This window comes from Phragmites australis, chromosome 6 (genome assembly GCF_958298935.1).
Source record: "Phragmites australis chromosome 6, lpPhrAust1.1, whole genome shotgun sequence".
Lineage (NCBI taxonomy): Eukaryota > Viridiplantae > Streptophyta > Magnoliopsida > Poales > Poaceae > Phragmites > Phragmites australis.
Genome location: NC_084926.1, coordinates 25,317,899 through 25,332,740, shown reverse-complemented (window position 1 = coordinate 25,332,740; position 14,842 = coordinate 25,317,899). Strand labels below are relative to the sequence as shown.

At 47.1% G+C, this 14,842-nt stretch overlaps 1 protein-coding gene across 1 annotated transcript; it reads left to right on the top strand.

Moving 5' to 3' along the window:
* Positions 1-52: 52 nt before the first annotated feature.
* LOC133922168 (probable protein S-acyltransferase 14) lies at positions 53-5,502 on the top strand. The gene is made up of 7 exons (XM_062367377.1): positions 53-549; positions 1,533-1,776; positions 1,884-1,975; positions 3,096-3,219; positions 3,314-3,399; positions 3,479-3,544; positions 4,979-5,502. Exons 1-7 carry the CDS (start codon positions 334-336, stop codon positions 5,102-5,104), a joined length of 954 nt encoding a protein of 317 aa, XP_062223361.1. The 5' UTR covers positions 53-333; the 3' UTR covers positions 5,105-5,502.
* Positions 5,503-14,842: the final 9,340 nt, after the last annotated feature.

Sequence of the window (14,842 nt, the reverse complement as noted above, 5' to 3'; positions counted from 1 at the left end):
CTCTTAAACTCAAACAGTTCGCGGTCGCAGCCATGATTGTAGCGTGTTCGAACCGTGAGGAAGAACCAATGAGGCAAAAGAGGGTGCGGCGGGGCAGGGTGCCACGAAGTAATCCAGCGGCGGTCCCTGCCGGTCTCACCTCACCCTCAACCCAACCCAACCCCGAAGGAAAGACACCCAGACGAATTCGCCGCGGCGGCAGGTAGAAGCCCGCAGAAAAGGTCACCCGGCGGCTAACGGGGCGCGACTGCCCTGCCTTCTCCTCGTCGCCGCAGCGGTGATAGGTAAGCGCCGTTCCCGCGGGGCGGCGGCGCCGTTGTGAGGAGGAGGGAGATGCACAGATCGGGGGCGGCGATGGCGTGGAACGTGTTCAGGTTCTGCACGGCGCTGCGGGGGCTGGGCTCCGTCATGATCCTCCTCGTCCTCGCCGTCGTCGGTGTCACCTACTACGCCCTCGTCCTCTGCAACTACGGGCCCGCGCTCCTCGCCGCCACGGGGGCGCTCGACGCCCTCGCCGCGCTCGCCGTCCTCCTCCTCTTCCACTTCCTGGTGCGCTCTCGGCCTCTTGCCTTCCCCTTCCTTTGCTTTTGGTGATTCTTAGCGTGATTCAGTCCCTTTGGTGCTCCGTTTCCGGATCTTCAGGTGGAGGGGTTGGATCTTTGACTTTTATTTCGATGCAGAGACGATGGGTTTAGGCGCCTGAGTGAAATTAAATCTCATGCTGTGCTTCTTTGATCTTTCTTCTCTAGTCAGTGTATGGTCTTTCCGGCTGCAGCTCGATTCAGGGAGTTCTTAGAGATTCATCTAGTGTTACCTTGCTAGAATGTCTTGCTTACTTTTCTTTGCATCTTTTGCATGAAATACCAGTGTTTTTTTTTTAAGCTCAACTTTAATTCTTTAGTTTGATTCAAAACTCTCAACTAGTTTGAAAAAACAAAAGTATAATTAGGTCTCCATTAATACGTAGCCTCATTTTGCTCTCATGTTCAGTGGCAGAGCTTGAGCCAAAATTGAGAGGTGGCCAACAATACAAGGTACGCGAATTAGGCGATTTAGACTAGGGGAGAGACGTCCCCATGGCGTTGCCCCTAAGAAGAAATGGGTCCCGAACCCTGGCTGACTAGGAACACGCTAGACAACTCAGGGAGGTTCCCTTTTTTGTGAGCGCCCGGGTTGGAGCCTGGGTGGGTGTCCTCCTCCATGGGAGACTCAACCAATCGAGCTATAGCTTGGTTCTCAAGAATTAGGCAATTGGGAGGAGGCTATTTTGAAGCTTTATTAGTATAATGGCCAAAACACTACTACATACTGTAGGATTGCACAAAACTTTTGTTAATAATGGTCTGCTCATATTGCCATAGTAGTCCACATAATTCCATCAACCTACCAACAGTGAATGCTTTTGTTATTTCTCACGATATTTTCTGTCACATGCTAAAAGAAACATTTATCTTTTCTTTTTTTATACTGAAATCCCATTACCTGGTATGTTAACACTTAAAAGCAACACATTTCTTTTTCTGGTGATGCAGCTTGTCATGCTTCTGTGGAGTTATTTCTCTGTTGTGTTTACTGACCCTGGTGGTGTTCCACCAAATTGGAGATCAGATGTTGACGAAGAGAGAGGAGAAACTGCACCATTGTCCACCTCAAACTTCAATAGTTTCATGAATTCACAGCAATCTATTGATCTCAGTGATACAGGGAGTCCAAGGATCAGATACTGCAGGAAGTGTAACCAGCTGAAGCCACCCCGGTGCCATCACTGTTCTGTTTGTAAGTTCAACTTCAGAACTTTAAATTTAGTTACAGATTCGATTTACTCAAGGAATGCAAAATTATCTCTTGTCTTGTGGTATGCTAATGCCTTTAATTGATCTCAGGTGGAAGATGCGTGCTTAAGATGGATCATCATTGTGTATGGGTTGTGAATTGTGTTGGGGCGCTAAACTACAAGTTTTTCCTTCTCTTCCTGGTAGGATACTCAGCACCTTCTGTTCATGCATTGAAAGTATACAACATTTATTTATTTATGCAACAGCTATATGAACTATACCAGTTAGAGATCAACATATTGATCCATTTTTTTATATCAGTGAGTTAGTGACCATGATAGAGAATGCTGATTTCTGTTCCAGTATGTAGATCATACTTATGAGATAGACCTATGGATATTGAAAAATGCACACTATGAAGTGGTCGAACTTGTGAAATTAGATGTCTCTGGGCCTTGACTTGTTGGCAAGAATGCCAAATTAGTTGAAATGTTTTTTTTTCTTGACCACGAGGAGAGACCCCCCGGGGGCATTTTTTAAATTTTAAGGTAGGGGAGTACCGAATTTTGGCTGGCCAGGAAACTCGTTGAAACCAGTTTCTCAGGGAGGTATCCACAAATTGGTGCGCCCTAGGTTCGAGCCTAGGTGGCTGTCCTCTCTACGGGAGGCATGAACCAACTGAGCTACAGCTCAGTTCGCTAGTTGAATTGTAATTGAAATCATCATATGTTCATAGGCACACCAATATAATCCATATTGGATCCATGCTACACCCTTTGCATTTTCAGTTCACTGAATGTACCAGCAATCCTTTTCAAATGTCAATATAATATTATTCTTCTAGAAGTTCAGATGGTCTGCGAGAACCTTTCAAAACTAAATGTGGAGGTTTCGATTTTAGGAGCCTTGGTGAGAACATAATTTCTTTTCAGGAGCTTGTGTAAGGTCTCCTCTATGCTTGGATTAGGAATAAGTAATGTACTTTATTGTTTAACATAATATATTCTACCAGTGCACTGCTTCTGATCTTGGTGTTGTCAGCAGTGCTGGTGCAACCTCCTTTTGGATTTTTCATTTTCTTCCAAACTGATGTATTCATAGGGTAGAATGAGTATATGATATTGTTTCTGTCTGAGATACCTTAATATGAGTCTGACATGGTGGGTCCAAACCACTAGTCAATGTGACCTCATTTCGCATATTATGACCTGCAAAATGATTGATTGACAAATAAGGGATCGTTTAATCAGTTTCTTTGTTATTTTCTTTTTAGATGTAAGAGTGTTTAAGTTATTCTTTTTTGTCTTTTGTACAATGCAGTTCTATACTTTTCTGGAGACGGCACTTGTTACCCTGTCCTTATTGCCCCACTTCATTGCTTTCTTCAGTGATGTTGAGATTCCAGGAACTCCTGGAGCACTTGCAACCACATTCCTGACCTTTGGTAAATACATTCTTCGATGTTCAGTATCTGCATTGCACTCTTTTGCTTGAAAAATTGAAGTCACCTTATTGAAACTTCCCCTTTTCCCTGGCAGTATTGAATCTAGCCTTTACTTTGAGTGTCCTTGGTTTTATGATCATGCATGTATCACTTGTTTCTGCTAACACAACAACAATTGAGGCAAGTACCTAAACATTCCAATACTTTTCCCTGCTAAATATGCTAAAGAATAAATCTGATATGTTACACTAACGTACAGGCATATGAGAAGAAAACTACTCCATTCTGGAAGTATGATCTTGGACGGAGGAGGAATTTTGCTCAGGTCAGGCTTCTTCGGCCTTATATGTTTACTCTGAATCTCTGATGATCTGATCAATTAATTTGACAGAGTCCACCCAGAAATGTTTCTAAGACATCCTTGACATAGATCAAATTTAGTCACTTGAAAATCTATGTGGTTGTTTCTATTTTTCTGCTAACTAAAATAGAAAATTGCATCGGCATTACACTTGCACTCTATATTATACCACTTAACTAATATGTGCTATGTTGATACAATTTTTCTGTCACGTGGGACGTCTGGATGTTTTAACTGCTCGAATCAATTCCTTCTAGTGCCTGTGGGCAATGTTGACATAACAGGTGCTGAAAATATGGGTGCTAATTGCAATGTGGCTTTCCCACTTGTACATGTATGTACTATCACCACCATCGAATGTGCCTCACAGTGGATGCAAACGAAGGATTAAAACCTCAAATGTGAAAAATATCAGAACCAGGCTGGTACTGAAAACTAGCCGGTTACTGACGCTGACGGTATACCGGCCAAATTTGCCATCTGAAATTTTGAATTTGAGGCCGGTCACCAGCTGTTGAATGGCCAGATTTTACTAGTTACCGACTGACAAGCAAGCTCATTAAATTGTAGAACCACATTACTTAGTTGATACGTATGTTGCGTAGCTAACAATTATTCAATACAATACAGCAAGTTCAATATTCGTATGGCCATTGATTGCCGATAAGGTTGATGGTTGCTCGTGTTATCATTTATAAGAACAGCAGCGTGGAATCATTGCCTCATCTAAATAAATTAACCTTCATTAGTTTTATACTAGTACTTTCATTAGATTGAGGAAAAGGAAATCAAAACTAACTATTACCTTTGATTTTAAATTCAAATTAGAAGTTTGCATTTAGATTTTTTTTTTGTTTGGTTGGCAGGCTACCACTGCTATTTCCATTCCTGACGCATATGTCCAAAATTTTAGTTCCATCCCATTTTCTAATTATTGTGATGTCCTTGGCATAAATCTCAAGGCATTTTGGAGGGTTAATATAGTACATGTACAGCAGGTAGTTTTACATTTTCAATGTCAATTTGGCAAGACTTAAGCAGTATACAATCTGTATGTTGTATATGCACATGTTGCATAGGTGGAAATCTATAATTCTAATTTCCTAAAGAAAAATATATGATTCTGTAGAAAGAGGCAGACTGAGTTGTGAAATTCCTCTCATGTTGCCTGGCAGGATAATCTCAACTCCGTATGAAATGTTTGCAAAATCGACAGCCTTAACTTTTTTCCTATAGATTTCTGATGCATTGTTGTCTCTTAGCCAAGGTTTTTTTCCGATATTATGTGTATTGTTACTTAATTCTCAATTTTCATGTTTGCCACCACCTTTGTATACTTGTATGACACATTAGCTTTCCTTATTATGCAATGTTTTTTTTAACATGTTCTGTTATCAGGTGTTTGGGTACAACAAGTGGTATTGGTTCATTCCGGCATACTCAGAAGAGGATTTAAGAATAATACCGGCTCTACAGGGCTTGGATTATCCCGTCAGATCAGATTTCGATGGACAAGGGTTGTAATTAGACAATTTGGATGGGCGTAATTGCCCCTGTATAACATGTTCGATGTTACAGCCATGCCATCATTTCCAGGATGTCTCATGATGGTTGATATCTACTTGTACAGCATCCCTTGACAACTGACATCAGTATGGTTGACCTACACAGGGCGATGAATTGGAAGGTTTTTATACAGGATGGCATGCCGAATTCATTTCTGATGCTTAGTTTTGTTGAAGAATTTCTAGGGCTCCTGTTCTTGTCTACCGGAGCAGTCTGTTGTAAATTTGTTTCATGCATCTTAAAGGAGCTTGGAGGTTTGCGCTCGGTGTATCAGGTAACGCATGTATCAGGTATTCAAGTTAAAGCAAATTCTTGTGCTTGTTATCTAACAGAGCAAAAGATTGTTAATTTATCTACTCGATGATGAGTGATTACTGAAGTAATTTTCGGATTGTTTCGATTGTTTCTGCATTTTTTCCTCCATTGCGGCAAAGTACGTATAGACTAATAAGAGTTGTTTGATTCGAATGGAGTGAAGAAATGCGGTAGCAAGTCTCGTACGAAGAATGCTCTTTTCCCTTGTTGGTGAGGCTAACGTAGCACGTACTGGATATCCATTCGATTCCTGGCGTCACGGATGCACAATCATGTTGTTCCAAGTATATTTTAGCAAATGCTCGTTTAAATTGATTCCAAATTTAAACATAATAAACATAGTTTGGTTGTCATGATATAAAATAACAAATATGAACATGAGTATTTTATCAGAATGTAAAGTATGAAAAATGCTACTCATATTCACTGGCATATCAATTGTTGAGTTAATTAAGAGGTTTGTCCTATAATATCACACTAATCTCACTAAGCTTGCTATTATCATCGGGCGTAAAAACCCACCGTATTAGCATGCAATTCTTCCAATATCAGCATACAGATTAACAGGCATGCGATATAACAAATTGGAAGCTTAACTTTAAAAGGCAACAGGAACGGTGTTACTTTCCAAAGAAGAAATCAAAGGCAAGGCACGCAAATGCGTTGTCCCAACAAAAAAAGACCCCTCTGTCGAGATAAAAAGTGTGAATATTCTTAAAGAGATACTGTCGAATATCTAACTATAGGGTATATGCGCATAAAGAGTACACTGTTTACAGACAGGGTACACCGTACATATGCTTAACAACTCCGGATATTGTGGAGCCGAGTCTACGAGACCCAATATACTCGGAGATCATGATGACATATACTAGGAAGGTCTTGATCGGGTTATCCAATTCGAGTACGACTAGTATCTAGGTTGGATTTGGCTGCCTTGCCTTGGCCGACAAGATGGAGGACTCCATATTGACTATGACCGGGACTAAGGCGGTGTCTCGACCCCTATATAAGGCGCGGTCCCCAGAGGAGGACTTCTGAACCATTGAATGATCTGAGCGTAGTCAACTCAACGCAAGCAGTACCAAGACCCTGGCATGACAAGCCAGGCCATGCCTGGGATAACGCCTCGGTACGGCATGCTAGTACGGCTTGGCCCGGCTAAGTCATGCCGGCACAGGCACAACCAAACAAGCGAATGGCACGGGCGAGTATGGAACGGCATGGCTGCCACCCTACCCTGCCGTGCTGTCACCCCGTCCTACTGCCGTGTCGCCGCCTCGGCTAGTTGTCGCCCCGCCCGGCTGCTACCCCGCCTGACCGCCGCCTCGCCCTACTGCGCCGCCTTGGTGCTGCCCCGCCACCTAGCCCTACTGCCACCCTGTTGTGCTTGGGCCAACATGGCATGGCACAGCCCAGTTAGTTAGCCAGGCCTGATTGACTGTGCCCTAACCGGGTCATTCCTAGGCATGCTCATGTTGGGCCAGCCCGTCAAGCCCAGTTGGCCACTTCCACAAATTTTTGCTCTGCTTAACAATAGTTTCCTTCTTTGTAGCAGCAGTAACAATGAAGAACCCAGTGCACTGATCAAAAGTGTCAAAAGTTCAAAGCACATTGTGATAACTAAAGAAGATTGGTGCATCCTCCACATGTTACCTTGTCTCTTAAGTCTTAACAGTGAAAGTATCACCCTATATTTAGTCATGTGTTTCAGTCATACAAAAAATGGCATGATAATCGAACTGGTGTTCAGTTGCCAAGTTTTGCAGAGGCGGTAAGAGGTGTCCTTCTAAAATGTTCTAGCACACACTACCACAAAATTAGTAAAAGCAGAAAGAGTGTGATAGATAGTTTCTTAGGACTTGCCACTGAAAATACCCACAGATGGTTCCTAAGATAGACATGTCTATAACATGACCGATGTCTAGGTGTGTTAGAGCGCACAAATGTTTTTACAAATCCATCTGTTTCTATTATACAGATGTTAGGGGTTGTCATTAAGGACCCCTGACGCCCCTGGCTCCGCCAGCCTATGCCTGAGGATCATGGATCTCCGAAGGCCCTTCAGGTCGCTAGGCTTCGAGGCTCACCAAAGCCTTTGCCCTTCGAAGCCTGGGCGGGCTCTCTGGAGTCCCTGTCCTTTGAAGGATAGGGCAGCCTCCTCGGAGCTCGAAGGATGAGTCAGGTCTTAGCAAAAGATCAGCCAGAGGGGTCCCGTCAGGTGTACTTCACCACCAAGAAAGTGATCAGCATTTAATACCCATGCAAGTGGAGGTTATCCTGACATCGCAGTGCAAGTGGTGATCGGCCTGGCACCCTGGACAGTGCGGCACCGTAAAAGGTGGTCGGCCTAATACATTGCCATTAGGACCACTTGCACCATTGTAATAGTGGATAATATTTTCTAGTTAGGGGTAAATGTACTCTGCATGATCCCAGGTTGCGTAATTTGACTAGCGCCAAGTCCCTGTACCATGGTGGTAACTTGCATCGCTATCTCTGTAAGGGCATATTTGTATACTTATATCCTGAATGGCACTATAAATACAGACCCATGGCTATCTGGCCATGGATGAATCTCTTGGTGATAAATATAAGTATACTTATATTCCTTCCTCTCCACTTCTTCTTCAAGCTTGAGTCTCCCCTCTAGAGGAGGCACTTGCCGCACTTGTTCGTGGAAGACATTTTCTTGCAATAATAGCGCGACGTCCGTGGGGACTCAAACATAGAATTGCAAAGAGAGGTAGGATGCCACCCAAAAAGAAGATCACCAAGGCCGCAGCACAGGTGGCCGACTCATTGGCCACCCCTGTGCGAGGGCCCACACGACCACCACAACCATGCAAGCTATGTACACCCACCAATTCTGTCTCTAGACGGAACGGCAACCCTCCTGCCACTGCCTACCTAGCGATGGCCCAGGCTCGGGTTAACGCGGAGGCACTAGCCGGTGCAGAGGCCTTCCAACAATGGCGTAGTGAGGACCTTGCAGCACCCCAATGGATTGCGGCTGAGGCCGTGGCCATGCAGGCCACCCTTCAGTGGTTTTTGGCACTCAAGCCTAGGGGCACTCACACCTGGGCCCACTCTCATGGCGTCTCTTGTGACAGTGCCTATGACACCTTTGTCGAGCCAGCACCTTCTGAGAATCTAGTTGTCGGGCAGCCTCCTCTACCTCCCTTGATGGAAGGGGGCTCCGTAGAGACCACAAGCTCTGGTACACACATATCTTGCCAACGCCTTTGACGCGACCACAAGCTCTGGTACCACGAAAAGGGTACTGGTGCATCCTGCACGGAGCCGGGAATGGGGATAATACCCAGAATTGCCAAAGCCTTAAAGCCTTCTAGATGGAGTACATCAAGAGGTAGGCGGGACACCTGGCAGGGGAAAGAGCTGACGATAGGCGATCCAAGGGTCGTAAAACCGAAACGGGCCGCCAGGTAGGTCTTTGGACCATACCAAGCCCCCCTCAGCCTACTCTACCTCCTTCTACTCTTCCATCGATGGTACAATACCCTAGTGATGAGGATTGAGTCACACCAACAACCCTAGCCAAAATTGAGTCCAACAGGCCCTCGGTGTTGGGGACCCAGGAGGGTCCTAGGTGTCCAGAAGGTCCGCGAAGCGAAGACCCTTCGGCGGACGACACATTCCAGAGAGACCAACCCTTTCCCAGCCTATGAGCTACAAGGGCTTTCGGGCCTCCAACCTTGCTAGGGAGGCCTCATTTTGGCAAAGGTACACCCATGACCACCTAGCAATAGCTTGCCTTGCTGGTTAAATTTTCAAGACAGAAGGGGCAGCGTACATTTAAAGTAGTTAGCCTAGCTATTGAAGGCCTCTACAATAAATAACTATTTGGTAACAAAAATAGGCAACAAAACATAAGCTATATCTCTGTTTCAATAGTAGACAATAAAAATTAAGCTATATCTCTATTCAAAAGTAGACAATAAAACTTAAGTTATATCTTTGTTCAAACAATAGGCTGTAAAACCGTCACACGTTTGCTCAAATAGCACACAACACTTGAAAACCTCCGCAAAATAGAGATGTATTAAAAACCTCTGCAACACAGAGATGTCTTGAAAACATCTGCAACACAGATATGTTTTGAAAACTCCACAACACGGTGATGTCATGAAAACCTCCACAAAATGGAGATGTCTTGAAAACCTCCGCAAAATGAAGATGTCTTGAAAATCTCCGCAACATGAAGATGTGTTGAAAACCTCCGCAAAATGGAGATGTCTTGAAAACTTCAGCAACACGGAGATGTTTTGAAAACCTCTGCAACACGGAGATGTTTTGAAATCCTCACATAGAGATGTCTTGGAAACATTCGTAACACTGAGATGTCTTGAAAAACCTCTACAAAACAAAGATGTCTTAAAACCTCCGCAAAAGGAGATGCATTATGAAAACCCTCCGGCATCTTGAAGGCAACAACCTCGATGCTGAAGAGGTAAGAAAACCCTATGGTATCTTGAAGCCAATAGCCTCTATGCCAAAGAGGTAAGAAAACCCCCTAGCATCTAGAAGAAGATAGCCTCCATGCCAGAGAGGTAACAAAACCCTCCGGCATCTTGAAGCCTACGTGCCAAGGAGGTATGGCCCACCGGCGTCTTCAAGGCATAGCTTCTGTGCCGGTGATGTGTGGACCCTTTGGTATTGCTACATGTCAGAGAGGCATGGAACAATCAAAGCCTCAGTAGTGTCAAGGTCCCAGACCCTCCAGCATTGCCACATGTCAGAGAGGTGTGGAACAGGCAAAGCCTCAATATCGTCGAGGTCCCAAACTCTCTGGCACTGCTACATGTTGGAGAGGTGTGGAACGGGCAAAGTCTTAATACCATCGAGGTTCCAGACCCTCTGGCATTGCTACATGCTGGAGAGGTGTGGAACTGGCATAGCCTCAGTATCGTCGAGGTCCCAAACCCTCTGGCATTACTACATGCCGGAGAGGAGTGGCACGCGCATAGCCCCAATACCGTCATGATCTAGATTAGCTTATTGATTAACCCAAAAATTACTGCATTTCATACACAGTTACATACATGCATGCGCGCATGAATACACTTGTGGCATAAACGCACCCTCCGTTCGACAGCCGCCAGAAAGGGCCGAGGAGGTCACGTATTGCTTCCCTCAGCCAAGCCATTGGTGTCACCTATAGTAGCTACCGTCAGGCTCTAGATGGCCTTTCCTCCGAAGCCTCGCCACGGTTAAGGACCGAGGGGATTACGAACTACCTCCCTTAGCCTAGCCATCGGCGTCACCTCACTCACCTACGCTATGCTCTAGATTGCCCTGCCTTCGGAGCCTTACCGTAGTTAAGGGCCGAGGGGATCACGGACTGCCTCCCTTGGCCTAGCCATTGGCATCACCTTCGGCAACTGCCATTGGGCTCCAGATAGCCTTTCCTTTGGAGCCTCACCATGGTTAAAGGTCGAGGGGATTGCGGACTACCTCGCTCGGCCTAGCCATCGGCTTCACCTCTGGTAGCCACCACCAGGCTCTGGATGGCCCTGCCTTTGAAGCCTTGCCACGGTTAAAGTGCCAAGAGAATCACGGACTGCCTCCCTTAGCCTAGCCATCAACATCACCTCTGGCATCTATCACTGGGCTCGGGATGGCCCTGCCTCCAAAGCCTCACCGCAGTTAAGGGCTAAGGGGTTCACAAATTGCCTCCCTCATCCTAGCCTTTGGTGTCACCTCCAGCAGCAACCACCGGCCTCTGGATGGCCCTACCTCCGGAGCCTCGCCGTGGTTAAGGGCTGAGGAGGTCGCTAGATCCCTCGACCTAGCCATCAAAGTCACCTTTGGCAACCGTCGCTGAGCTTTGGATAGCCCTGCCTCCGGAGCCTCGTTACAGTTATGGGCCAAGGGGGTCACGAACTGCCTCTCTTGGCCTAGCCATCGGTGTCACCTCTGGCAGCCACCGTATGGCTCCGGATGGCCTTGCCTCCAAAGCCTCACCGTAGTTAAGGGCCGATGGAGTCATAGATTCCCTCCCCGAGCCTAGCCATTGGTTCACCTCTAGCAGCTACCACCAGGATCTGGATGGCCCTGCCTCCGGAGTCTCACCATGGTTCGAGATCGAGGGGTCACAGACTTCCTCCCTTGGCCTAGCTATCGGCATCACCTCCGGCACCCACCGTCGGGCACCAGATGGCCTATCCTCCAGAGCCTCCGTGTTGTTAAGAGCTGAGGGGGTCACGGATTTCCTCCTTTGACCTAGCCATCAGCGTCACCATCGGTAGCCACCATCGGGCTCCAAATGACACTGCCTTTGGAGCCTCAGTGCGGCTAAGGGATGAGGGTGTCCCGGATTGCCTCCCTCGGCCTAGCCATCAGCGTCACCTCCAGCACCCGTCATTGTGCTCTGGATGGCCCTGACTCCGAAGCTCACTGTAGTTAAAAGATGAGGGGGTCGCGAACTACCTCATTCCTCCTAGCCATCGACGTCACATCCGCTAGCATGCCGCTAGGCTCCAGATGGCCCTGCCTCTAGAGCCTCACCATGGTTAAGGGTCGATGGGGTTGCAGACTCCCTCCCTTGGCCTACCATCAATGTCACCTCCGGCACCCGTCACTGGGCTCCGGATGGCCTGCCTCTAGAGCCTTTCCACGGTTAAGGGCCGAGGGTGTCACATTTTGTATCCCTCGGCCTAGCCATCGGCATCACCTCTTAGAGCTGCCGCTGGGCTCCAGATGGCCCTGCCTCTAATGCCTCGCTGTGGATAAGGGCTGAGGGAGTCACAAATTGCCTCCCTAGGCCTAGCCATCAGTGTCACCTCCAACTGCCGCCCCCAGGTTTCGGATGGCCCGGCCTCTAGAGCCTCACCATCGTTAAGGGTCGAGGGGCTCGCAGATTGCCTCCCTTAGCCTTGCCATTGGCGTCACATTCGTTAGCGGCCGCCGGGCTTTGGATGGCCTTGCATCCAAAACTTCATCGTAGTTAACTGCCGAGGGGGTCGCAGACTGCCTCCCTCGACCTAGTCATTGACATCACCTCTAGCACCCGCCACTAGGATCCAGATGGCATGCCTCTAGAGCCTTGCCACTGTTAAAGGTCGAGGGGGTCACGGACTGCCTCCCTCAGCCTAACCATTGGTGTCACCTCTGGCAATCGTTGCTGGGCTCCAGATGGCCCTACCTCCGGATCCTCACCATGGTTAAGGGATGAGGGGGTTGCGGACTGCCTCCCTCGGCCTTGCCATCGACATCACCTCCGACACCCACTGCCGAACTTCGGATGACCCTGCCTCTAGAGCCTTGCCATGATTGAGGGCCAACGGGGTCACGGACTACCTCCCTCAGCCTAGCCATCGGTGTCACCTCCGACAACTACTGCCAGACTTTGGATGACCCTACCTCTGTAGTCTCACCATGGTTAAGGGCCAAGGGGTTCGTGGGATGCCTCCCTCGGCCTAGCCATCAGTGTCACCTCTGGCAGCTGCAGCCAGGCTCTGGATGGTCTAAACTCCAGAGCCTCGCCACGATTAACGGCAGAGGGCGTCGCGAACTGCCTCCCTCAGCCTAGCCATCAGCGTCACCTCCAGATGGCCCTACCTTTGGAGCCTCACCATGGCTAAGGGGCCACGGACTGCCTCCTTGGGCCACAATTGTCACTAGGCTCATAATGAATTACTTTGAGTCAGAAATCCATAACAAATTTGGAAAGGAGTCTATACCAGCATCGGACAGAACAATGTTCATGTCATGCTGGAACCTAGCGACAGCCAGGGTTGAGGGGGTCACAAACTACATCCCTTGGCCTTAATCATCAGCTTCGCTTGTCCATTGCTGCTAGGCTCCAAGACTACCTTGCCTCCATAAAAGAGCTCCTCTCATGCCCCCACAATCGGATGCACACTCCGCTGCCAAGAACGATAAGTTCCATGTCCTCCACCAAAGGTGTCAGGATCCAAACCTTCCGCACCTCTATAGCACCTGTCACGATCGTTTTAGGCCAAAACCTATGTGAGGCTTCATCACTCCAGTTGCACCTAGTATCGTACAATCATACCTACCATCACACCTTCCGGCCGCTAGAGAACCACATCATGCAAGGGATCAGGAGGTGAGGCATGGAGGCTTAGGTTCACACAAAAACATGAAAGTCTACACGTTCGAAGGATCGCCCTACATTTCGATCAAAGGAAAAAATGAGTGGGTCCAAGAATTTTTTTATCTTATTAATAATTTGTACATCCAAAAGACGCTTACAAAAGAAGCACCAACAAACAGGTGACATACAAAGAAACAAACCCTGAGAGAGCAAACCAAGGGGAGAAAAAAAATACAAGGTGACTATCGAGGAAACCACAAGCCCTAGCAGCGGTGCATGACGCGATGTATGTGCTTCATCTACGGCCTACCGCTTTGGAAGCTGATGTAGTAGCATGCCCCCAAGCCGTCAGAGAAGAGAACTCTGTGGCCTTCTTTCCCTCCTCCTTGGTCTTTTTCTTCCCCACCTTGGATGCCTCCTTCTCTGCTTTCGCCTTCTCCTCATCGATCTCCTTGTCCCGGAGATCCCAGTTGACCTCCCCTTCATCATCAAAGATATTGATAATCTCGATTGGAGCGGTCGATCGAACTGGAGATCGAGACAAAGCGGCGCGGGGCGGCTCCCTCTGCAAGGCTGGAAGCATGATAGTTGCCGGCTGCAACCTTGCAAGTACCGGCTCCAACCTTGCAAGCATGCCCACGGTACCGCTCGACCAGAGAGGCACCACAGTAGGCGAAATCGGCACTCGCGTCCCAAGCGACAAGCCAATCGAAACCATTGTCATCTTCGACGATGAGGAGGGAGAGGACGCCATACTCATGCCAAGAAAAAGCGCTATGTAACAACCTGATTTTCAATTATTGCAATTTCCTAAAATTTTCTAGATTTTAATTTGGATTTAACTGGTTAAACCCTATTATATAAAATAAGTTTAATTTGACTTAGGATGTATTTTTATTGTTATGCATTGATGCTAAAAATAGGCATTTAGGGTTTTGTTTGAGTTGTTGGATTTATTAGAATTTTATTGGCCTTCTTTTGCATTTTTCTGGTTTATTGAAAAACCTAGAAAAAAGGAAAAGAATAAAAAGAAAAAACCTAAAACTAAACTCGGCTACACTCCCCTTTTGGCTTGGCCCAGCTGAGCCAGATTTCTTTAACCTCTCACCCTGTTTGGGTTGCACCTCGGCCCAACCATGCTCCATGGTCAGCCCAGCTCCGCCACTCGCTTCTGTAGCTAAGTGCACCTCCACCATCTTCTAACTCTAATGGCAAATCTTCCAGAAGCTCTCCTAATCAAATTCCCAAGAGCCCCTCAATCTATTGTCGTCCTTATCTCCAACAAATTGCATATTAAACAA